The sequence below is a fragment of the Ahaetulla prasina genome, chromosome 3 (genome assembly GCF_028640845.1).
Source record: "Ahaetulla prasina isolate Xishuangbanna chromosome 3, ASM2864084v1, whole genome shotgun sequence".
Classification (NCBI taxonomy): Eukaryota; Metazoa; Chordata; class Lepidosauria; order Squamata; family Colubridae; genus Ahaetulla; species Ahaetulla prasina.
The window spans coordinates 229146555-229172054 of NC_080541.1; the positions used below are offsets into that span (position 1 = coordinate 229146555).

The 25500-nt window shown below is 47.7% G+C and overlaps 1 protein-coding gene across 3 annotated transcripts in view; it reads right to left on the minus strand.

Moving 5' to 3' along the window:
- The window catches only part of NOL4L (nucleolar protein 4 like), a 152525-nt gene that overhangs the window by 21978 nt on the left and 105047 nt on the right, over positions 1–25500 (minus strand). For all 3 annotated transcript variants that reach the window (XM_058178871.1, XM_058178872.1, XM_058178873.1), the window contains one exon: positions 19390–19534. In XM_058178871.1, the coding sequence (XP_058034854.1) occupies positions 19390–19534 (145 nt within the window). The remainder of the gene's footprint in view (positions 1–19389; positions 19535–25500) is intronic.

A 25500-nucleotide genomic window follows, 5' to 3' on the forward strand; every position in this document is an offset into this window, starting at 1 on the left:
GTGTGTTTGTGCTGTGTGTGTGTGTAAGAGGTCTCCCTCCTCCTCCTAGCCAGCTCTCTCCTGTCTACCGTTTCCAACCCATCCTCTTCTCCTCCGACCTTGCATTTCCAAGGTTGACCTCTGTGACCTTCCAGCCCCTGTTCCCCCCCCCCCACCATCTCTGCGGACCCTCCCCACTTCTGTGGGGCCATCCCCACTTCTGGCCCTCCCCTCTTGTGCCAAGGGGCACCCACCCAGCTGTTTTCTGCCCGGACCCAAACAAAGAAGCCACGGAAATGTCCGTCTCTTCCCCACCCCCCACTGCTTTTCCTCACCCCTCCCTCCATTTTCCCCCAGGGGGTGGGCAATTGGGGTCAGGCCACACCTGGGGACGGGGGGGGGGGGAGGGGGGGGGGGGCAGGCTCTGCCCTCACCCTTCCCCAGCTGCTGCAGGTTTCCTTGGGCAGGCAAGTAGGAAAGACCCCCCCCCCACCTCCGGAGACCCTGCACACTCAGGGCTCCCATCAGCCTGGCCCTCTGGCCACTCTGGCTGGCTGATGGGCACTGTAGTCCACAGGGCCCGCCGCGTGGGCCACCTCTCAGGCCCCAGCTCCGTCTCAGGGGCGTGGGGTGAGGCACGCCCTCCCCCACCCACCCCCCGTGGCACCTCCATCCCCGACAGCTTTGCCAGCGGAGAGGATCTATTCGTCTGCCGGATCTCTTTAATCTCGGTTAATCACTGACCCAGATGAGAGAAAGCCTGCGATAGGGTCGGGTGGGAATGGGGAGGTGGGGGGTGGGTGGGGGGCAGGAAGGTGGCAGGGAAAGAGAAAATTTGGTTGGACGGACGGACGGGGGGTGGGGACCCTTCAGCCCTCCCCAGATAGGCAAAAAAACAACAACGCTTCCCTATCATGTGCCAGCCTGTGCCAAGATGCTCAGGAATTATTCCTGCTTTGTGGGGGGGGGCAGTCTGAGAGGCACCCTCCCCACCTGCTCAGCCCCTCCTAAGAGCATCCCCATCTTTATCTGCCTCTCTCTCTCCTTCTCTCTCTCTCTGGAGGATTAATTCCTCCGGGCACCCCAGCCGAGAGTGGCTGTGCAGACGACAGCCCAGGCATTGCCACAGCAACCAAGCACCATCTCCTCCTCCTCCTCCTCCATGCGTGCCCCGTGACTGCCCTCCCTCTAGGACGGTGCAAGGACTGACTGACAGCGGGAGGGGTGGGGGGAGGTTGGTGGCTGCTGTGGGAGCGGACCATGAGGATCGCTCGGTTCCCCCCCGCCCCCCGTAGAAATTGGAAGCGTTGCCAAAGCCCGGGAGAAAAAGGGCAGAGGCCTGGCACGGATGCCCGGATGCCGCTGGCTGTGAATGTGGCTCTTCGTAGCTCTGACGAGGGTCCCTAGTTTGGGTAATGACAGGCCTGCAAGAAAGCAACTGAACTCGGAGAGTACCAAGGACCCCTCAGTCCTCTTCCTTTGTTCCTCCTCCCTCCCTCCAACCCACTGCCTAATGATGTTCCCTAGTTGGGTCATCTTCAAGAAAGCAACCAAGCTCAGAGAGGACCAAGGACCCCTCAGTCCTCTTTCTTCCTTCCTCCTCCTCCTCCTCCTCCTCCTCCTCCATCCCCACTCCCTTCAAATACTGATGATGTTCCCTAGTTGGGTCATGAAACGTCTTCAAGAAAGCAACCAAGCTCAGAGAGGACCAAGGACTCCTCCTCCTCCTCCTCCTCCTCCTCCTCCTCCTCCTCCTCCTCCTCCTCCTCCTCCACCCCCTTCAAATACTGATGATGTTCCCTAGTTGGGTCATGAAACGTCTTCAAGAAAGCAACCAAGCTCAGAGAGGTCCAAGGACTCCTCAGTCCTCCTCCTCCTCCTCCTCCTCCTCCTCCACCTCCTCCTCCTCCTCCTCTTCCTCCTCCTCCTGCTCCTCCTCCTCCTCCATCCCCACTCCCTTCAAATACTGATGATGTTCCCTAGTTGGGTCATGAAACGTCTTCAAGAAAGCAACCAAGCTCAGAGAGGACCAAGGACCCCTCAGTCCTCTTCCTTCCTTCCTCCTCCTCCTCCTCCTCCTCCATCCCCACTCCCTTCAAATACTGATGATGTTCCCTAGTTGGGTCATGAAACGTCTTCAAGAAAGCAACCAAGCTCAGAGAGGACCAAGGACTCCTCAGTCCTCTTCCTTCCTCCTCTTCCTCCTCCTCCTGCTCCTCCTCCTCCTCCATCCCCACTCCCTTCAAATACTGATGATGTTCCCTAGTTGGGTCATCTTCAAGAAAGCAACCAAGCTCAGAGAGGACCAAGGACCTCTCAGTCCTCTTCCTTCCTCCTCCTGCTCCTCCTCCTCCTCCTCCTGCTCCTCCTCCATCCCCACTTCCTTCAAATACTGATGATGTTCCCTAGTTGGGTCATGAAACGTCTTCAAGAAAGCAACCAAGCTCAGAGAGCATCGGACACCTCACAGCTCTCCTCCTCCTCCTCCCAATCCTCTCTGCAAACCCCACTCCTTTCTAGCACTGATGACATTGCCTAGCTGGGTCATGAAATGCCTGCAAGCAAACAACCAGGCTGAGTGAGAACCAGGGACCCCACAGCCCTCCTCCTTCCTCCTCTCTTCTAGCACTGATAATATAACTTAGTTCGGTTCATGAAATGTCTGCAGGAAAACAGCCAAGCTCAGAGAGCAGCAAGGATCACACAGTAGTAGTTCTCCTCCTCCTCCTCCTCCTCCTCTTTGCAAGTCCTACTCCCTTTTAGTACTGATGCTGTTACCTAGTTGGGTCATGAAACATTTGCAAGAAAGCAAGAAAGCTCAGAGAGCACCAAGGACCCCTCATTTCAACCCTGAGCTGCAAATATTCTCCTTTATTGGCAAATTATTGTCCCAGGGCAGCAGGTTGGAGGAGTGGGCTCAAACACCAACCTCGACAACAGAAGCCCCCCTGGCAGAGGGAGAGGATTGGCCGAGGGTTCCTGCCACCCAGAATCCCAAAGGTCCACAAAAGAGCATTCGCTAGGGCTTGCTTTACAGGTAGTCCTCGATGTACGACCACAATGGAGCCCATGCCTCCCACCGTCCCGTCCACTCACACAGAGAGGGCCGCTAAACAATGTTGGCTGGCGGCCCCCAGGGGAAGATCCTTCTCTGTGGGGGCTCCTACTCTTTGGAATGAACTTCCCCCTGGTTTACGCCTTCGGACCTTCGGCCGCGAATTGAAAACATATTTGTTTATTCGCGCGGGGCTAGCTTAAGCTTTTTAAACTGTTTAGTCTTTAAATTTTAAATTCTATTTATGTTTTAAATCGGGGGGTTTAGATTTTAAATATTTTAATTTCTCGGCCAATTGTGTAATAAGTTCCTTAATTTAGCTTTTTAATTGTATATTGTGTATGTTTTTAGCCTGGCTGTACACCGCCCTGAGTCCTTCGGGAGAAGTGCGGTCTAGAAATTCAATAAATAATAATAATAATAATAATAATAATAATAATAATAATAATAATAATAATAATAATAATAATAACTGGTCCACTGCTATGCGGGACAGCCTCTTAAGTGAGCTTTGCCCCATTTTTACGACCTTTCTTGGCGCAGCTGTTAAGTGAATCACTGCAGTTGTTAAGCTAGAAACACAGTTGCTAAGTCAACTTCGTTTTTTCCCCCCACTGACTTCGCTGACCAGAAGGTCGCAAAAGGGGATCACGTGACACCCCCTCCCCCACCAGGACGCTGCAACCGTCGTAAGTATGAACCAGTTGCCAAGCATCTCCTGCTTGGGTGGGGGTGGGGGGAGGGTTGGACTAGATGACCCACAAGGTCCCTTCCAACTCTTTTACTCTTTTATCTGAATTTGGATCAGATGATCAATGGGGAGGCTACAAAGGTCATAACTGTGGGGAAAAAAGGTCGTAAGTCGCTTTTCCCCCCTCCCACTCCGAACGGTCGCTAAATGAACCATTGCAAGTCGAGGACTAGCCATAAAGGGATCATCGCGCCCCAGCTACATCTCATCTTGCAATTCCTAATGTTAATTTCAAAGGGATCGTTTCCACCAACCCTGGACTTTGCTTAACAGCAATAACAGAGAGTCGGAAGGCACCTTGGAGGCCATCTAGTCCAACCACCTGCTCACGCAGGGGACCCTGTACCAGGGATTCGAACTGCCGACCTTTCTGACAGACAAGCTCAGCGTCTTAGCCACTGAGCCACCTAGCCAGGCCTATATCGGAAGGTTATCAGAAGGTTGCAAAGCGGGGGGGGGGATCACGTGACACACACCCCATCCCCCGGGACACTGCAACCGTCATAAAGGCGAGTCGGTTGCCAAAAGTCTGACTTTTGATCGCGTGACCGCGGGGGACGCTGCGACGGTTGTTCAGGTGTGCAACTCCCCAAGGGGTGTGTGTGTGTGTCTGTGTGTATAAATTGTTAAGGGTTGTGATGACAGCAGGTGCAGGTTCTCGCCAAAGTCCAAGCTGAATTGGGGGGTGGGTGGGAGGGGAGGGGAGGGGAAGGATGGCAGCTGCCAGAGCCACATGCACACACAAACACACACACAAGGAGTGCCGCTCCGCACTCTGGGCTGCTTGCAAGCCACGCCAGCCGCAGGGCAGCAGACACGAGGGCACCGCCGTGAATTCTGCCAACCCGACCAGGGTTTTTTTGATGTTTGTTTGCTCCCGGGAGGCCCGCTCTTTCTTCTTCGGAAAAGATACGCAGATAACCCAGAATCACAGATCATCATCCGTGGTTTTCTGGAACAAGCCGTGAAAGTGAAACATGGACTTTGGAGTTCAGGAGAGGAAGGGAACGGCAGTGACCTTTGAACTTTGCCGTTGGGGAAAGTTCCCGGAGACCCAGATCAAGGAAACCGATGGATCGTCAGATTATAAGCAGTCCTCCACGGTTCATTTAGTGACCATTCAAAGGCACAGCGGAGCTGAAACGTGCGTGACTTATAACCGGTTTCCACTCTTACGACCGTTACAGCATCCCCATGGTCACGTGATCAAAAGCCGGACTTTCAGATGGGCGGACTTCAACTCCCAGAATTCCCCAGCCGGCATCTTTATCTCATTCCGTATTTATTTATTTGTTTGATTTTGATAGCTCGCCCAATTTAACCAAGTGGTTCTGGGCAGTTCACAGTTCTAACATTATAAGACCATTCATAACAATTTAAAAAGCATTAAAATAATAATAATAATAATAATAATAATAATAATAACAACAACAACAACAACAACAACAACAACAACAACAACAACAACAAACATCTACGAAATAAATTTTAAGATGCTTTAAGATTGGGGGACTTCCACTCCCAGAATTCCCCAGCCAGCATGCTTTAAGATGGGGGGTGGGATTTCAACTCCCAGAATTCCCCAGCCGGCAACTAAAGTGCCTAATTTTACCAGGGACTTCAGAAAGCATGTTAAGGACCTTAATGTCTTTTTGACAGCATTTGATAGATCTTAAGCAAATTAATTGGGTCTGTTTTGATATCCCCTCGAGGACTTCAGGTTTGTTGGTAACTTTCTGCTCAATGAGCAAAGGTCAAAGAGCTTATCTGGTTTTAAAAGGTAAACTCACTGAATGCATTAAATTTTAGAGGCAAACAAAATGAGCAGGTTGAGGAGCGTTTCTTTCTGAAGGAAAGTAGTTTAAAAGATTAGGGTGTTTTAATTGAGAACTGTCATTATTACGCCTTGGGGCTGGCAACTAGCTTGAGTGGCTTCCCAAAAGGGTGGGATCGGTTCCTGGAAGCTTTGGGGATCCGTAATGATCCTCTGAACCTTCAGGATGATGGGTCTGAATCTGCTTTCTGGGGAGGTTGACTGGCCACCAGGACAGCAATGCTGCTGGATGAGATGGGCCAGGGGTCGGATCCAGTTGGGAACTGCTAATAATAGGGATAGGGATAGAAACAGAACAGAACAAGGAATAGGAATAGGAATAGGACCAGAATGGAACAGAACAGAACAGAATGGAATGAAACAGAACAGAACAGAACAAGGAATAGGAATAGGAACAGGAATAGGAATAGAACCAGAATGGAACGGAACAGAACAGAACACAACAGAACAAGGAATAGGAATAGGAACAGGAATAGGAATAGAACCAGAATGGAACAGAACAGAACGGAATGGAACAGAACAGAACAAGGAATACGAACAGGAACAGGAACAGGAATAGGAATAGAACCAGAATGGAACGGAACAAAACAGAACAGAACAAAACCAAACAGAACAGAACAGAATAAGCAATAGGAACAGGAATAGGAATAGAACCAGAATGGAACAGAACAGAACAGAATGGAATGAAACAGAACAAAACAAAACAGAACAAGGAATAGGAATAAGAATAGGAATAGGAATAGGAATAGGAATAGGAGTAGGAATAGAACAAGAATGGAACGGAACAAAACAGAACAGAACAAAACCAAACAGAACAGAACAAGGAATAGGAATAGGAATAGGAATAGGAATGGAACGGAACAAAACAGAACAGAACAAAACCAAACAAAACAGAACAAGGAATAGGAATAGGAATAGGAATAGGAATAGGAATAGGAATAGGAATAGGAATAGGAATAGGAATGGAACGGAACAAAACAGAACAGAACAAAACCAAACAAAACAGAACAAGGAATAGGAATAGGAATAGGAATAGGAATAGGAATAGGAATGGAACGGAACAAAACAGAACAGAACAAAACCAAACAGAACAGAACAGAACAAGGAACAGGAACAGGAACAGAACAGAACAGAACAGAACAGAACAGAACAAAAAATATGGAATGGAATGGAATGGACTAGACTAGAACAGAAGAGAAGAGGAGACATTTGCTGAGTGAATTCCACCCCATTTTAATGCATTTTCTTGCCACCGTGGTTAATTAATGAATCATTGCAGTGATTAGTCACATGGCTGTTAAGTGAACCTGGCTTCCCCAATGACTTTGCTTGACCCCGGGACACTACAACCGTCATAAAACATGAGCCAGTTTCCGAGTGTCCGAATTTTGCTCACATCACCCACGGGGACGTTGCAGCGGTCGTTAAGTGTGAAAAACGGTCCCGAGTCCCTTTTTTTTCAGTGCCGTTGTAACTTCCGACGGTCACTAAACGAAGTGGCGTAAGTCGAGGACTACCTGTATTAAAATTATTGGTGTAGCTGCCTGGAAGGGATGCGATAGGAAGAATGGATATTTTGCCGATCCAGCTCCGAAGCAAATCTATCAATCAAGATGTTCGTTTGAGCAGATTAAGCTAGCTCAGGGCTCTCCAACCTTGGCCCCTTTAAGACTTGTGGACTTCAACTCCCAGAGTCCCTCAGCCAGCAAAGCTGGTCCCTAGTTTAAGAGTTATGGATTTCAATTCCCAGAGTCCCTCAGCCAGAAAAGCTGGCTGAGGAACTCTGGGAGTTGAAGTCCACAAGTCTTAAAGGGACCAAGGTTGGAGACCCCTGATCTAAACCAGCTGGCTGAGGAATTCTGGGAGCTGAAGTCCACAAGTCTTAAAGGGACCAAGGTTGGAGACCCCTGATCTAAACCAGCTGGCTGAGGAATTCTGGGAGCTGAAGTCCACAAGTCTTAAAGGGACCAAGGTTGGAGACCCCTGATCTAAACCAGCTGGCTGAGGAATTCTGGGAGTTGAAGTCCACAAGTCTTAAAGGGACCAAGGTTGGAGACCCCTGATCTAAACCAGCTGGCTGAGGAATTCTGGGAGCTGAAGTCCACAAGTCTTAAAGGGGCCAAGGTTGCAGACCCCTGCCCTAGAGCAAAGCTGGCTGAGGAACTCTGGGAGTTGAAGTCCACAAGTCTTAAAGGGACCAAGGTTGGAGACCCCTGATCTAAACCAGCTGGCTGAGGAATTCTGGGAGTTGAAGTCCACAAGTCTTAAAGGGACCAAGGTTGGAGACCCCTGATCTAAACCAGCTGGCTGAGGAATTCTGGGAGTTGAAGTCCACAAGTCTTAAAGGGACCAAGGTTGGAGACCCCTGATCTAAACCAGCTGGCTGAGGAATTCTGGGAGCTGAAGTCCACAAGTCTTAAAGGGGCCAAGGTTGCAGACCCCTGCCCTAGAGCAAAGCTGGCTGAGGAACTCTGGGAGTTGAAGTCCACAAGTCTTAAAGGGACCAAGGTTGGAGACCCCTGATCTAAACCAGCTGGCTGAGGAATTCTGGGAGCTGAAGTCCACAAGTCTTAAAGGGACCAAGGTTGGAGACCCCTGATCTAAACCAGCTGGCTGAGGAATTCTGGGAGTTGAAGTCCACAAGTCTTAAAGGGACCAAGGTTGGAGACCCCTGATCTAAACCAGCTGGCTGAGGAATTCTGGGAGCTGAAGTCCACAAGTCTTAAAGGGGCCAAGGTTGGAGACCCCTGAGCTAGACTTTAAGATGTTTTTTATTAGACTAAATTGATTTTAAACCTAATAACAGCAGCAAGACTACTAATAGGACAATACTGGAAGAAAAAAGAAGTACCTACAATAGAAGAATGGATATTGAAGGTTGCCAATTTGGCTGAGATGGCGAAGATATCAGCCTTTTTGAAAGACAATACGCAAGAAAGATACTTAAAGGAATGGGAAAAATGGATTGACTATATTCAACGTAGATATCAGACTAAGAGTTATCAGACTGTTTTTGAATGATTATGATGTATTATTCTTGATTGTTTTCGGGGGAAGTTAGGAATTGATGATTGTAGGGGTATAATTAAGTTGGGATGAAAATTTTTTAGCATATGTTTGTTTTATTTTTAACTACAGTCGGGGGGGGGGAGGGGGGTTGTGAAGGGAGGGAAGAGGAAGGGGGGAAAGGGGGAAAAATTTTGTAAAACTTTTTGAATAAAAAAAAAAGATGTTTTTTTATTATTATTATTATTATTATTATTATTATTATTATTATTATTATTATTATTATTATTATTATTATTATTATTATTATTATTATTATTAATTGGATTTCTAGACCACCCTTCTCCCGAAGGACTCAGGGCGGTGTACAGCCAGGATAAAACATAAACAATGTACAATTAAAAACTAAATTAAGAAACTTATTATACAATTGGCCAAAAAATTAAATATTTAAAATCTAAAAACCCCAGTTTAAAACATGAATAAAATTTAGAATTTAAAAATTTAGTTTGGACTTCAACTCCCAGAATTCCCCAGCCAGCCAGCCAGCCATGCCCCGGGGCGGGGGTGGGTGGGAGTTGTAGCTACGTGGGACAGAATATCCCAGGATTAAAGTTGAAATGACCCATTTCCCCAGGCAGCCTGGCTGTGTAGTTCATGCCATCCTAAGGCCTGCCTATTACGGGAACTGGCACTAGGTGGCAGCATCCCGTTGACCTGGGCTACTCTTGAAACGCTAGGCCGGGTGAGACTCGGTTGGCGCTTGGATGGGAGGCCAACAGGAGAGCCAAAAGTTCTAAGAGGGATGGGGAATTGGGGGGGGAAAAACCAACTCCATTGCAGCCTCCCCACGATCACGTGATCAAAATTCAGACGTGTTGCAACTGACTCATATTTATGACAGTCACGTGATTCTCCCTTTAGCGACCTTCTGACAAGCAAAATCCATTGGGGAAGTCGGATTCACTTAATGACCGTGTGACTAGTTTCACGATGGCAGCAATTCGCTTAACAAACGTGGCGAGGAAAAGTCGTACGATGGGGCAAATTTTTACTGCCTCGCTTAGCAACGGGAATTTTGGGGCTCAATTGCGGTCGTAAATCAAGGACGGTCTGTAATCCCATTGGGAACGTTGAGAGGGGGCGGAAACCCCAATGCCTTAACCCACCCACCCATTGAGTCCATCGCTAGTTTATCGCCCTGTTCTCATGACACCACACAGGTTTGTGGGTCAAGAAGATGTGAAAGGACACGGAGTTGCCCTCCCACTCAAACAACCTGGTTAGGTTGTGGCCTCAGCCCTGCTTGCACACCAACAACACATACACACACCAACAAACGCAAACACACAACCAGGCTAGCACAAGGCAAAGGCCGGCCGGGCTCTGCTGACCGGTGCCGAGACAAGCTTAAGAGGATGACAAAATTAGCACAACAGCCACACCTGTTTTGTCTCAAACGCCAACAACACAACCACATTCTAGTGTCTAGGATGTTGTGTGAATCCTACTATCAAAACTCCGGGAGGGTTAGAACAATCTTTCTCCAACCTGGCCACTTTAAGATGGGTGGACTTCAACTCCCAGAATTCCCCAGCCGTTCGCACAGCCACACCTGGCTTGCTTAAAGTGCCCCGAAGACCAACAACCAGGTCTCATTCTGGTTCAGAGGGTTGTGTGAACCCAGCTGTCAAAACTCCAGAAGGGTTACAGCAATCTTTCTCAAACTTGGCCACTTTAAGACGGGTGGACTTCAACTCCCAGAATTCCCCAGCCAGCAAAGCTGGCTGGGGAATTCTGGGAGTTGAAGTCCACCCGTCTTAAAGTGCACCAGGATTAGAAATTAATATCCTGGCTAATTCCAAGCTTTGTTAACTAGTTTGGTTTATGCCCTGGCCCTTAACCGACGTCCTTGCACCCTGAGCCAAGGGGCAACTCATCCAGGACTGGAAGCACCCAGCGCCTTCCTCCTTTAGACCCGGCCGGGCGGAGGGATGGCTGAGCCTCCTTCCCAAACAATCGTCCCTTTTTTTCCTTGAAACACAGAGGGGTTTTTTCTTCCCTGCCTGCTGCCCAACTCCATGCCGGTGTCTCCTCTGGGTCCCCCAGCTGCCAGGGGCCTCTGGGGACAAAGGAGGGTTCAAGCCCCCCCCCCCCCAAAAGGAACCAGAAACAGCCTGGAGATGGAACTCTGTGACTGCCGCCCCCCCCCCACCCCACACTCCAGCCTAAGAAGCAGTTTGGAAAAGTTCACACAACCCCTCCCTTGATTGGCTGCGTGTCGCCCCCCCCCCCCGCCCGTCCTCTTGCCCCTCCTGCCGCAACTCTGGGGGCGAAATGAGAGACACTGACTGGGTTCAAATCCTGCGCGGGTCCTGCTACTCTCTGCCCAGTGCCCCGGCACTGCAGATAGCCTGTTCCCAGAAGCTTTGGACATAGCAGTGGCTCGTGTGGCTTAATGTGTGTCGGTGGGGAAATCCACATTTTTTTACTACTGGTTCTGTGGGTGTGGCTTGGTGGGTGTGGCAGGGGAAGGATACTGCAAAATCTCCATTCCCACCCCACTCCAGGGGAAGGATACTGCAAAAACCCCATTCCCTCCCCACTCCAGGGGAAGGATACTGCACAATCTCTATTCCCACCCCACTCCAGGGGAAGGATACTGTAAAATCTCTATTCCCTCTCCACTCCAGGGGAAGGATTATGCACAATCCTCATTCCCACCCCACTCCAGGGGAAGGATACTGCAAAAACCCCATTCCCTCCCCACTCCAGGGGAAGGATACTGCACAATCCCCATTCCCTCCCCATTCCAGGGGAAGGATACTGCACAATCCCCATTCCCACCCCACTCCAGGGGGAAGGATATTGGAAAATCCCCATTCCCACTCAACTCTGGGGCCAGTCAGAGGTGGTATTTGCCGGTTCTCTGAACTACTCAAAATCTCCGCTACCGGTTCTCCGGAACCTGTCAGCACCTGCTGGTTTTCACCCTTCGTGTGTTGTATGTGGGAGGGGGGCTTCTGCCCCAGCACAAGTCTGGACTTGGCCCCTTTCGTTGGGGTTTACCTACCAAGGGGTTGACCTCCCACACCCCTTTGCAGAAAAAGTCCCAAACAGCTGCTGGGGGGTTTTGTGGTTGTGCCAGGGCGTTGCCCCCGCCCCTCAAAAAAAATGCCAGTTTGCGTACCCATAGCAGTTCCTGACCAATTCCAATTCAGCAGTTGGGTTTATGAGGTCCTAGCCATCCCTGGAGGTTTTCAAGAAGAGATTGGACAGCCGTTTGTCCAGCGTGGTGTAGGATGTCTTGCTTGAGCCAGGGGGTTGGACTAGAAGACCTTCAAGGTTCCTTCCAACTCTGTTATTCTCTTCTGTTCTCCAAAGCACCAGAGGGCAGGACAAGACGTAATGGATGGACCCTCATCAAGGAGAAAGCTAGAACAGAGAAGAAATTTCCCAACACTGAGAACCATTAATCAGTGGAAGGGCTTCCCTCCAGATGTTGTGGCCGTTCCATCACTAAAGGGTTTCAAGATGAGATTGCACAGCCTTTTGTCCAGAACAGTTTAAGATCTCCTGCTTGGCCAGGGGATGGACTAGAAGACCTCCAAAGTCCCTTCCAACCCCGTTCTTCTTGCTTGTCAATTCAGGGGAAATGCCATGGTGTAAGATGGCTGATTGATTCCTTGCCATCAGTCCATTGTTGACCCTTAGTGACCTCATAGATCAATGTTCTCCATGATGATCTGTCCCTAACTTGATCCTCCAATGGTGGCCCCATCACCACTATAACTGAGTCCATCCAGTTGCTGGTGGCCCTTCTCTTCTTCTCTTTCCTTCCACTTTTCCCAACATTATGGACTTCTCAAAGCAATGTGAACTTGACATTGATTGATGGTGCCATCAAGTCACTCTTGACTCTTAGCAACCATATGAATTGTCCTCTAGGATGATCTGTGCCCAAACAGGTCCTTCCGGTGTCCTAATGGTGCCCTCTCCCCCAACTGCACACTCTTATATATTGTTGCTCTTGATTATGTGCCATCAACTACCATAGTTGACTTTTGGTGACCACATAGATAGATTTTTCTCCATGGTAGTCTTCTCCAACTTGGTCCTTTAGATCTCCTAATGGTGTCTCCATCCATCCATCATCCCTCTGTCTCACTGCTGATCTGTCGTGTCCCACTCCTCCTCTGACGGCCGGGTCTGGGAAGTCTGTATCCAGCGTGGCCACGAAGCCTCTGCAGCTTTGCCAAATTCCTGTCAGAGTTCTCAGGGCAGGCAGGAATCCAAGGTGTGACTTCAGCAACCAGATGAGACTTTGCCTGACTCAAGGAATGCCCAAAAAGCAGATCCTTTATATAGGCCATGGGTGTGGCTCCATGACTCAGCACTTATCCAGGCCTGCCCCTCCCTTCCTTTTGCTGACGTCGCCTCTCCATTCTCTGGAAGCGTGGATCCATCCACCCTCCAGCTGTTGGCAATTCCAGCTCATGACTGGCTTCAGGTTCTTCATGTTCACATGCTGTGGGGGAGGGGTTTATTTGCTCGGTTTGTCCGGGCATGGTGCCAGGAACGGGGGCCGGAGGCATGCCAGGCCATTCGTCTTGCTCGGTCTGTCCAGGCATGGTGCCAGGACTAGGGGCTGGCCCTTCGTCTGCATTATCAGTCTCTGGCTGAGATAACAGGAGATGAGAGGGGCCCGGCTGCGGAGAGGGGGGCGGGCGAGACACAACATGATCATTCTATTCTTCTTTCCTTTCATCTTGGCCAACATTACAGCTTTTTCCAGAGATCTGGATCTTCATATTGATTGATTGATTGATTGATTATTTTCCACTATTTTTCCACTATTGACTCTTAGCAACCACGTAGATTTTCTCCAAGACAATCTGTCTTCAACCTGGTCATTTAGATCTTCCAATAGGGCCACAGTAACTGAGTCTCTCCATCCCACTTCTGGTCATATTCTTCTTCTCTTTCATTCCACCTTTCCCAGCACTGAAGACTTCTCCAGATAGTTGAGTCTTTGTACTGATTGACTGATGTTCTACCAGTTCATTGTTGACTCTTGGTGACCGCTATATGGATTGACCTTCTCAGGATGATTTGCCTCCAGCCAAGTCCTTCAAGTCTTCTAAGAGTGATCCCACCACCACTGCTTGCTCTTATATACTGTCACCCTTGATGATGTGCCATCAAGTATGAAGTCATAGTTGACTCTTGGTGAGGTAGATTTTCTCCATGGTGACGTGTCCCCAACCTGGTCCTTCAGGTCTTCCAGTGGTGTCTCCATCACCACCATAGCTGAGTCCATCCACCTTGCTGCCAGTTCTCCTCTTCTTCTCTTCTCTTCCACCTTCTCCAAGATGTTAGACTTCTCTAACTCCAGTTTGGTCTTGACATTGATTGATTATGAGCTGTCGAGTGAGTGTCACTTCTTAGCAACTCTATGGATTGACCTTCTCCAGGGTGATCTGTCCCCAACCATGTCCTTCACGTCTTCTAATGATGCCCCCATCACTCTTGTAATTGAATCCCTCTTCACACAATGGTCCATGACCACTGGTCATCCTCTTCTTCTTTTCCATCTTTCTCAACATTCCAGCCTTCTTCAGAAAGCTGGGTCCTCAGACTTGATTCTTTTCCACTGCTGACTCTCAGCCACCATGTAGATAGATTGGCTACAAGACAGTCTATCTTCAATCTGGTCATTTAGATCTTCCAACAGGCCCACCTCTGGGTCAAAGGTGGAACACAGGCAAAAATAGGAGGGCAGCCAGCATGCTGCCTTCTAACATCACCCGAGGCTTATCTTTTGACCTTCGGTGGTGCATCTCACCTCTTTTTCAAGGAAAAGGCAAGCAGAGAGGGGAGGGGTCCCACTTTGTGAGGAGGGGGTTGAAAATGACACCCCGCAAATGCCAATTTCTCATCCACTTATTCTCCAAAGCACCCGAACGCAGGATAAGAAGCAATTCATGGAAACTCATCAAGGAGAGAAGCAACCTGGAACTAAGGAGAAATTTCCTGACAGGGAGAACAATTAACCAGTGGAACAACTTGCCACCAGAAGTTGTGGGTGCCCCATCCCTGGACGTTTTTAAGAAAAGATTGGACAGTCACTTGTCTGAGATGGTGGAGGGTCTCCTGCCTGAGCAGGGGGTTGGATTAGAACAAGGGTCTCCAACCTTGGCAAATTTAAGACTTGTGGACTTCAACTCCCAGAATTCCTGAGGCAGCAAACCTGGCTGAGGAACTCTGGGAGTTGAAGTCCACAAGCCTTAAAGTTACTAAGGTTGGAGACCCCTGGACTAGAAGACCTCCAAGGTCCCTTCCAACTTGGTTATTCTGACCAGACCACCCTCACATGAGTCCTCCATAAGTTCCAGAATTTGTGCAAAAGCGCAGGAATTGTGGCTTCCCAAATCTTTTGGGAGGAAGAAGGCAGTTACAGGGGGATCCTCTACTTATGACCACAATCGGGACCAGAATTCCCACCGTTAAGCAAAGTGGTTGTTAAATGAGTCACACCCAACTTTACAACCTTTTTTGTCACGGTTGTTAAGTGGATCGCTGCGGTTGTTAAGTGAATTGGGTGATTGGTTAAGCAAAATGGCAATCGCCTGACACCATAACGACATAAATCCAGGCCAGCTGTCAAGTACCCGAATTCTGATCCCATGACTGTAGGGGATGCTGCAAGGGTCATTAAGTGCGGAGGACCGGTTGTGTAACTTTGAACAGCCGCTAAACAAATGCTGGTAAATCAAGGATTCCTCGCGTCTGAATTCAAGAGCCATTGCTCAGCGACCCACAACGACAACAGTGCATTTCCTGAGTAAAAGAAACGCTCCGTCCCAGGACAATGACTGCTGTTGTCCTCGTGGGTTTGCCGATACCTATCAGCAGAGCAAATAACCAGTTTGTGATAACCCATAACCCGGTTAATCAAATCCACATTCAAATTTGGGAGCGTTACGGGTACCCGATGAGACTTTGGCGGGCAGCATCTGGCCTTTATGCAAACACTTAAGCTGGAGAAGGACGTGACAAACAGCGGGGTGCAGATGATTATGGTCAGCCAGATGTTCGGACTGGATTCGGCATTTTTGTCCACCTATCTAGTCCTTCCCGGGGAGCTGGCATAGGCACATGTGGACATTTCATGGTGTAAGGCAGGGGTCTCCAACCTTGGCTACTTTAAGACTTGTGGACTTCAACTCCCAGAATTTCTCAGCCAGCAAATCTGCCCATCACACTGCTCAAGGTGACTCTAAACTCCCTTTCAGAAGGCTAAGGGTGGAGAAAATTATACCTACGCTAATCCATAGTTTATTGAATCGTAGTTTTCGAAGGAAGTTGGTAGCTTCTTTTCCAAGAAACAAAAGTTTCCCCTTTTAATAAAATTTAGAAAAAAGTGTTGGCGGAAACTCGGTCCTCCCTCTACAAGCCGTTACATCCACAATCTCTGGATTCAGTCACTGTACACTAAGTAAGAATTGCTCAACCTTAGCGGTTTCAAGATGGGTAGACTTCAACTCCCAGAATTCCCCAGCCAGGCTTCATTCACAAAACACCTGGTTTGCCTAACCTAAAGTGATCTCCAAGGGATCTTTAAGTCTTCATGGATAACCAGCTAAATATGAGCCAGCTGTGTGCAGCGGCAGCCAAAAAAGCCAATGCAATCCTAAATTGCATTAACAGAGGGATACGATCAAGATCAAGGGAGGTGCTAACACCACTCTATAAAGCCTTAGTAAGACCACACCTAGAGTACTGCATCCAGTTTCGGTCACCGCACTATAAAAAAGACATTGAGACTCTAGAAAAAGTGCAGAGAAGAACAACCAGGAGGATTAGGGGACTGGAGGCTAAAACATACGATGAATGGTTGCAGGAACCGGGCATAGCTAGTCGAGGGAAGAGAAGGACCAGGGGAGACCAGGAGGGGGTCAAGCTATTCTCCAAAGCACCCAAAGACCAGACAAGGAATAATGGATGGAAACTGGCCAAGGAGAGATTCAACCTGGAAATAAGGAGGAATTTTCTGACAGTGAGAACAATCAACCCAGGGAACAGAAGTTGCCTTCGGAAGTTGTGGGAGCTTCATCACTGGAGGCTTCCAAGAAGAGACTGGACTGCCATCTGTTAGAAACGGTGTAGGGTGTCTTTCTTGGGCGAGGGGCGGGGTTGGACTAGATGACCTACAAGGTCCCTTCCAACTCTGTTAATCTAATCTAAAGTGCCCTGAAGACCAGCAACCCAGTTTCATTCTTGTTGTGTGAATCCAGCTATCGAAACTCTGAAAGGGTTAGATTAGAACAATGTTTCTCAAACCTGGCCATTTTAAGATGCCTGGACTTCAACTCCCAGAATTCCCAGCCAGGCTTCATTCGCACAACCACATCTGGTTTGTCTAAAGTGCCCCAAGGACCAACAACCCACTCTCACTCTTGTGTGAATCCAGCTATCAAAACTCTGGAAGGGTTAGAACAATCTTTAAACCTGGCCACTTTAAGATGCCAGAATTCTGGGAGTTGAAGTCCACCCATCTTAAAGCGCACCAGGTCTGAGAAACGGTGCATTAAATCATAAGAAAAGCATTTTTTTTTCCTGCTGTTGTTGCATTGAATCCATTTTTGGAAATAACACCTCTGCATTGCTGGTCTGGAATTATTTTCCGAGGATTGCCTGCCAGAAAAACTCCCAAAATATATCTAAATATAATATATCAAAGAACAGAGTAAATTAGACTCTTTTTCCTGATCTGCTCAATTTCTGCTTAGTTTCGCCTTCTGTGCCGGCAGCCTGACGTGACCCTCGTCCAGTTTCAGCTGCGCACATCCATCCCGTGACCAAATGTCCTTTTTGTTATTATAAAGGGCAGCCTTTTATTTCAGAAAGTTGGCCCTTGATTAGAAAAATGCACGTTCGCGTAGTTTTTCTTGGTTGGTTTGGCCCTTGAATTTTCCTTCGCGAAGCAAAATTACAAACAGAAGAAATTCAGGGTTTGGGTTTTTTTTTCTTTTTCATTCTTAAGAACCTCTTTAAAGTTTGCTGCTTTTTTCGGGATTCTCCTTTATTTTTTTCCAAGAAAATACGGTCACCACACTTATACAGGTAGTTCTCAACTTACAACCGTTCGTTTAGTGACCGTTTGAAATTACAAGAAGGGACTTACGGCCGTTTTTTCACACTTACAACCGTTGCAGCGTCCGCCGTGGTGACGTGACGTGATCGAAATTCAGCTGCTTGGCCACTGGTTCATATTTATGACGGCCGCAGTTTCCCAAGGTCTTGTGATCCCCTTTTGCGACCTTCTGACCAGCAATGTGGGGGGTGGGCATGGATTCACTTAACAACTGTTTTGCTAACTGCAGGGGTTCACTTAACAACTGGGGCAGATGAAAATCCGCTTAACAAGCGTCGCACTTAGCAACAGATACGTTGGGCTCAGTGGTGGCCATTAAGTCGAGGGCTCCCTGTCCTCCATTTTTAATCAGAAGAACGAACAGCAGATACCACATCATGAGTGTGTCTATGTGGGTGGGCGGAGTTGGGGGCGTTGCAGGTGTGTTTGTGAGTGGGGGGTGGAGGAATCTACCCCTCTCTCACTGCACTAACATATCCAGTTCGCCTCTTTGCATGAAGAAATAAAGGTTTTAAAGCTTTTAATTGCATGATCACTTCTGATCTGCTTATGCAGAACAATCTTCAAGACAGTCAGGACAACCATTTGTCTGAAACGGTATAGGCCAGGGTTTCCTGCCTGAGCAGAGGGCTGGACTAGAAGACCTCCAAGGTCCCTTCCAACTCTATTCTATCTATTCTATTCTGTTCTGTTCTGTTCTATTCTAGTCTATTCTAAATTCCTATTCTATTCTGTTCTATTCTATTCTAAATTAGAATAGATTATTCTAATTATTGTATTCTAAATTCTTGTATTCTAAATTCTTATTCTATTCTATTCTATTCTATATTCTCTTCTACTCTACTCTACATTCTATTCTATTCTATTCTATTCTATTCTATTCTATATTCTCTCCTACTCTACTCTACATTGTATTCTATTCTATTCTGTTCTGTTCTATTTTATTCTATTCAAAATTATTATTCTATACTATTCTATTCTATTTTCCATTTCATTCTATTTTCTATTCTCTTCTGTTTTCCATTTAATTCCATTCCATTGTGTTCCATTCCATATTTTCTTTTCTCTCCTCTCCTTTCTCTTCTATATTCTCCTCTCCTCTCCTCTCTATTCTATTCGATTCCATTTTCCATTCCATTCCATATTTTCTATTCTATTCTAAATTCTTATTCTAATCTATTCTGTATTCTCTTCTACTCTACTCTACTCTACTCTACTCTACATTCTGTTCTGTTCTGTTCTGTTCTGTTCTGTTCTATTCTATTCTATTCTATTCTATTCTATTCTATTCTATTCTATTCTATTCTATTCTACAATCAGTTCTATCCTATCCTATCCAGCTGGAAAAGTCGCAAACGGCGATCCCAGGGGAATGCTGCAACCATCTGAAATACCTGCCTGTTCCCAAGCGTCCTAATTTTGATTCCAGGTCGTAACCCTGGGACGGCCGTTTTAAGTCGCTTTCTCCCCCCGCCCCCCCCGCAGGGTTGTTTTCACTTCGATTGGTTTGCAAGTCGAGAGGGCTACCTGTACGTGGCCAGTTTGGGACCCCTCGTCCCTCCCCCAACGGCCCGGGGAGGGGAGGGGGGGGCGCGTCTCTCACTCACCATCCTCCTGGCTGTGGACATTTTGGGGGCTCCGCATCGTTTCCTCTTGCTGGGGGCTGAGGCTGGCCTGGAGCTGCTGATCAGCTGACATCCATGTGGAGTCATTCATATCAAACTCCTCGCTGCTGCTCACCGAGGTCTCATCCTGGAGGGAGGGAAGGAGGGAAGGAAGGAAGGGGAAGAGAAGAAGAGAAAGGGTTAAAGTGAAGGAAGGATGGGGGTAGGGCACGGATGGTGGTGGGGACCGGATGGAGACCCCTTGCTCTTCTTCCCCCAACGGGAGCTCTCCTCACCCCCTTCCCCCCCTTTCCCCAAATCTCCGCTGGAAGACACAAAGAGGAAGGAAGGAAGGAAGGAAGCAGGCAGAACGGAAAGTAATTAAGGGGGAAACCAAGATTGTTGTCGCTCCCCCTGCCACGCCTCTCCGTCCGGGCATCTGGGCTAAAGAGGCCAGAAGAAGAGAAGGGAAAGGTGGGCACAGACACGCACGCAAACCCCTCCCCAATCCAGCCTCTCCTCCCAACACCTGCAAAGAGTTCGAGCCCTTCCCTTATCACCCAGGAGGCAGGTGAGCAACCTGCCACCGCAGGGGGTCACCTGAGAGCCTCCCTCCTTGCAGGAAGCCAGGTGAGCCTTCGGCCCTCCGCTCTTCTACTACGGCAGGCGGCGTCCATTTGCTGCGGGCTGATACCCAAAGCGTGGGAGAGAATTTCTGCTCCGGGAGCCGTAAAGATACAAGAGCGGGGGAAGATGGCTGCTTTAGGCCTGGCTGGGCCGCCAAATATCAATAATCAGATTTTTTTTTAAAAAAGAACAAGGGAGAGATGAGAGAGAGAAAGAGAGGGGGAAAAAAAAGAATAGAGCAAGAGAAAGCAATAAAGTGAAAGAGATGAAAAGAAAGAGCAGAGATTACATAAATAGAACGAGAAAGAGAGAGAATAGATGAAGAGAGAGAGGAAGAGAGAGAGATAGAGAGAGAAGAAATAAAAAGATAAACAGAGAACTATCCAGAGAAAGAAAGAAAAAAATTAAAAAAATGAAGAGGGAGAGAGAAAGATATAGAGAAAGAAAGAGAGAGGAGAGAGGGAGAAAGAGGAAGGAGAGAAATAGAGATATAGAGAAGAAATAAAAAGATAGAAGAAGGAAAACAGAGGAGAGAACTAGCTAGAGAGAGAGGAGAGAGAGAGAGAAAGAAACGAAAAGGGAGAAAGAGAAATAGATAAAGAGGAAATAGAGAGAGAGAAAATGGAGAAAAATAAAGAGGGAGAGAAACAGTGGACAGAACTAGCTAGAGAGAGAGGAGAGAGAGAGAGAGAGAGAGAGAGAGAAACAAAAAGGGAGAAAGAGAAAGAGATAAGGAGGAAATAGAGAGAGGGAAAAAAGAATAGAGCAAGAGAAAGCAATAAAGTGAAAGAGATGAAAAGAAAGAGCAGAGATTACATAAATAGAACGAGAAAGAGAGAATAGATGAAGAGAGAGAGGAAGAGAGAGATAGAGAGAGAAGAAATAAAAAGATAAACAGAGAACTATCCAGAGAAAGAAAGAAAAAAATTTAAAAAATGAAGAGGGAGAGAGAAAGATATAGAGAAAGAAAGAGAGAGAGAGGGAGAAAGAGGAAGGAGAGAAATAGAGATATAGAGAAGAAATAAAAAGATAGAAGAAGGAAAACAGAGGAGAGAACTAGCTAGAGAGAGAGAGAAGAGAGAGAGAGAAAGAAACAAAAAGGGAGAAAGAGAAAGAGATAAAGAGGAAATAGAGAGAGAGAGAGAAAATGGAGAAAAATAAAAAGGGAGAGAAACAGTGGACAGAACTAGCTAGAGAGAGAGAGAGAGAGAGAAACAAAAAGGGAGAAGAGAAAGAGATAAGGAGGAAATAGAGAGAGAGATAGATAGAGAGAAGAAATAAAAAGATAGAAGAAGGAAAACAGAGGAGAACTAGCTAGAGAGAGAAAGAGAGAGAGAAGAGAGAGAAAGAAAGAAACAAAAAGGAGAAAGAGATAGATAGAGGAGAAAGAGAGAGAGAGAGAAGAGAAAGAAAGAAGAAAAGAAAGAGAGAGATAGAGGAGAGAAATAGATAGAAATATATAGAGAGAGAAAGAAAGGAACAAAAGGGAGAAAGAGATAGATAGAGAGAGAAATAGATAGAAAGAGAGAGAGAAAAAGAAAGAAACAAAAAGGGAGAAAGAGATAGATAGAGGAGAGAAAGAGAGAGAGAGAGAGAAGAGAGAGAAAGAAAGAAACAAAAAGGGAGAAAGAGATAGATAGAGGAGAGAAATAGAAATAGAGAGAGAGAGAGAGAAAGAAAGAAACAAAAAGGGAGAAAGAGATAGATAGAGAGAGAGAAAGAAAGGAACAAAAAGGGAGAAAGAGATAGATAGAGGAGAGAAATAGATAGAAATAGAGAGAGAGAGAAGAGAGAGAAAGAAAGGAACAAAAAGGGAGAAAGAGATAGATAGAGGAGAGAAATAGATAGAAATAGAGAGAGAGAAAGAAACAAAAAGGGAGAAAGAGATAGAGGAGAAAAAGAGAGAGGAGAGAACTATCTAGAAGGCCGGGGGGAGAAGCAGGTGCTGCCACCTGACCAGGTAATAATAGAAAAGGAACAGAACTGGTGCATCTTAAATTAACAGCCTTTGCAACCGAGCTTCATCCCTCAAGCGTGGTACGGCAGCCACTCAACTTGCTAAAAAAAAGTAAAATAATAATATATATATTTTTTAAAAAAAATCCCCAGTGGCTTGAACTCAGCCAAAGGGCCCAGGAAAAAACGGCGGTGAGGGGCGAGCCAGGCCCACCAACTAAGGCCGGCCATTCCGCCACCGCAGCCTTTAAATAAAGCGTCCTTATCCGGATCAGCCGCCACAGAGCATCTCGCTAAGAAGAAGCCGAAGCGCCAAGCACGTCACCAGGGGGCTGACCAGGGGAATGCCAGATGCCGGGGTGGAAGAGCCGCGAAATGGGGGGTGGGGGGAATTTAAAAATGCATGCGGCCGCAGCCATTAGAGCACCGGGAGCAGCCAACTTGACAAATGATTTTCACTGACAGTTGCACTCCTAGCTGAGGTTGCTTTGCAAGACTTCCAAAGATTATTGTCACGAAGCTGGGAGAGAGAATGTTAATACATTCAAAGGGCCTCTGGTGGCTCAACAGACTAACGCAGTCAGTTATTAACAGCAGCTGCCTGCAATTACTGCAGGTTCGAGTCCCACCAGGCCCAAGGTTGACTCAGCCTTCCATCCTTTATAAGGTAGGTAAAATGAGGACCCAGATTGTTGGGGGGGCAATAAAAGTTGACTTTGTATATAATATACAAATGGATGAAGACTATTTATTTATTTATTTATTTATTTATTTATTTATTTATTTATTTATTTATTTATTTATTTATTTATTTTGTCACAACATCACATAAAAGGATTTTATAATATATAAACACATATATGAGTAAATATTAGGAGGTATAAGCATCTATATATATATAGGAAGAAGAAAAGAAAAACAATAGGACAGGAACGGTAGGCACATTTGTGCACTTATGCACGCCCCTTATGGTCCTCTTAGGAATGGGGTGAGGTCAATAGTAGAAAGTTTTTGGATAAAGCTTTTAGGATTATGGGAAGAGACCACAGAGTCAGGTAAAGTATTCCAAGCACTGATGATTCTGTTACAGAAGTCATATTTTCTGCAATCTAGATTAAAGCGGTTGACATTGAGTTTAAATCTATTAGTTGCTCTAGTATTATTGCAATTAAAGCTATTGCTTAACACACTGTAAGCCGCCCTGAGTCTTCGGAGAAGGGCGGGATATAAATGCAAATAAAAAATAAATAAATAATACGATGATGATTCAAGGCCTGGAGACGAAAACATACGAAGGACGGTTGCAGGATTTTGAGTTTGGCCACTCTGGAGGAAAGAAGGACTGGGGGATAGATACACACACACACACGTGCGCACGCGTGCGAGATAGCAGGATCTCGGTATTTGAGGGGCTGCCCCAAAGAAGAGGGAGAGTCAAGCTATTCTCCAAAGCGCCTGAGGGTAGCACAAGAAGCAACGGATTGGAAACTCATCAAGGAGGAGAAGCAACCTGGCATTAAGGAGAAATGCCCTGACAGTGAGGGCAATTAACCTGTGGAACTGCTTGCCACCAGAATAGAATAGAGCCGGGGTCTCCAACCTTGGTCCCTTTAAGACTTGTGGACTTCAACTCCCAGAGTCCCTCAGCCAGCTTTGCTAGTCTTAAATGGACCAAGGTTGGAGACCCCTGGAATAGAGTAACAGTTGAAAGGGATCTTGGAGGACTTCTAGTCCAGCCCCCTGCTCAAGCAGGAGACCCTACGCCATTTCAGACAAATGGTTGTCCAGTCTCTTTTTCAAAACCTCCAGTGATGGAGCACCCACAACTTCTAGTGGCAAGCAGTTCCACTGGTTCGAGGTTGTTTCTCTCCTTTGTTAGTTTCCATCCATTAATTCTTGTCCTGCACACACAGGAGCTTTGGGGATAACAAGGTTGGAAGGGATCTTGGAGGTCTTCCAGTCCAACCCCCTGCTCAAGCAGGAGACCCTGCACCAGGGTCTGCACACCATGCTGGCTGGGGAATTTTGGGAGTTGGAGCCTACAACTCTTAAACACCTTCTAGAAACAAATCCTGCCACTGATTAATTCTCACTGTTGGGAAATTCCTCCTTAGTTCCAGGTTGCTTCTCTCCTTGCAGAATAACTGAGTATAAGGCTGGAAGGTACCTGGGGGTCTTCTAGTCCAACCCCTCTAAACCAGGGGTCTCCAACCTTGGTCCCTTTAAGACTTGTGGACTTCCAACTCCCAGAGTCCCTCAGCCAGCAAAGCTGGCTGAGGAACTCTGGGAGTTGAAGTCCACAAGTCTTAAAGGGACCAAGGTTGGAGACCCCTGCTCTAAACAGCTGATCCATTTCTTCTTAAAAACCTCCAGTATTGGAGCACCCACAACCTCTAGTGGCAAACTGTTCCACTGATTAATTGTTCTAATTGTTAGGGAATTCCTCCTTAGTTCTAAGTTGCTTCTCTCCTTGATGAGTTTCCATCCGTTGCTTCTTGTCCTGCCTTCAGGTGGCTTTGGAGAATAGGTGGACCCCTGTCTTCTTTGGGGCAGCCCCTCAAATGCTGGAACCCTGTTATCATGTCCCCCGTAGTCCTTCTTTTCACTAGAAAACAACAAAACCGTCCTTTCGGATGGTGGGAAGCCTCCTCGAACCTGCAGCCGGAGGACAGGGTGTATCCGAAGCAGCAGAGAAGCAGGGCAGGGTGTGTCCTCACCCCGAGTGTGTCCTCACCTCGGGTGTGTCCTCACCCCGAGAGAGAGTCGAGCCAGGCTGCCACTGGGCAAACCGTACGACGGAGATCGGCCCCGTGCGCACCGGGGGGCAGGGGAAAGAGAGCCGTCTGTCTTCCCTGCCAGGTTCGATTCGGCTTCGGCTCCCGGCTCAGGGCCATGGCGAGCAGGTGGCCTCGAGCTGGTGCCCAGCCCGGACGCCTGGTGGATTTTCGCTCGCTTGGAAGGGGAACCGGCACGCCCTCTCAAAGGTCGCGTTGAGCCTCGCCTGGCATCTCTTGCCGCACTTCCTATGGCATTGAACACATTCCTGCCTCCCACTCCGGCAGGCAGGCAGGCAGGGAGGCGAGGAGACATTCACATGTCACCCTCCTCCCTCTCTCTCCCCCCCCCCACTCACCCTTTCCCAGCCTTGCCAGAGCTCGGAGGCAAAGGCCTTGGACAGCGTCCAAAGCTGGAAAGGTCAGCCACGAGATTGCAAAACCGAGGCAGCAGGGGAAGAAGCGAAAGGGAAGGGGGGAAAAAACAGAGGGACCCCCTCCCCAAAAGAGTCCAGGGGGACCTCTGAGCAGCTGTGCCCAACCCAAAAGGCCTTCCCTCGTCTTCAAGTATGGACACACACACACCACTTCCCACCAGGGTGAGGGTATTCCACCCTCGCTCTCTGATGGAAGTCAAACTTCGGACCAAGAGGGGTCCTTGGTGGTCTCTGAGCTTGGTGGCTTTCTTGCACATGTTTCACGGCCCAAACTAGGGCACATCATCAGTAATGAAATATTTGCAAGAATACCACCAAGC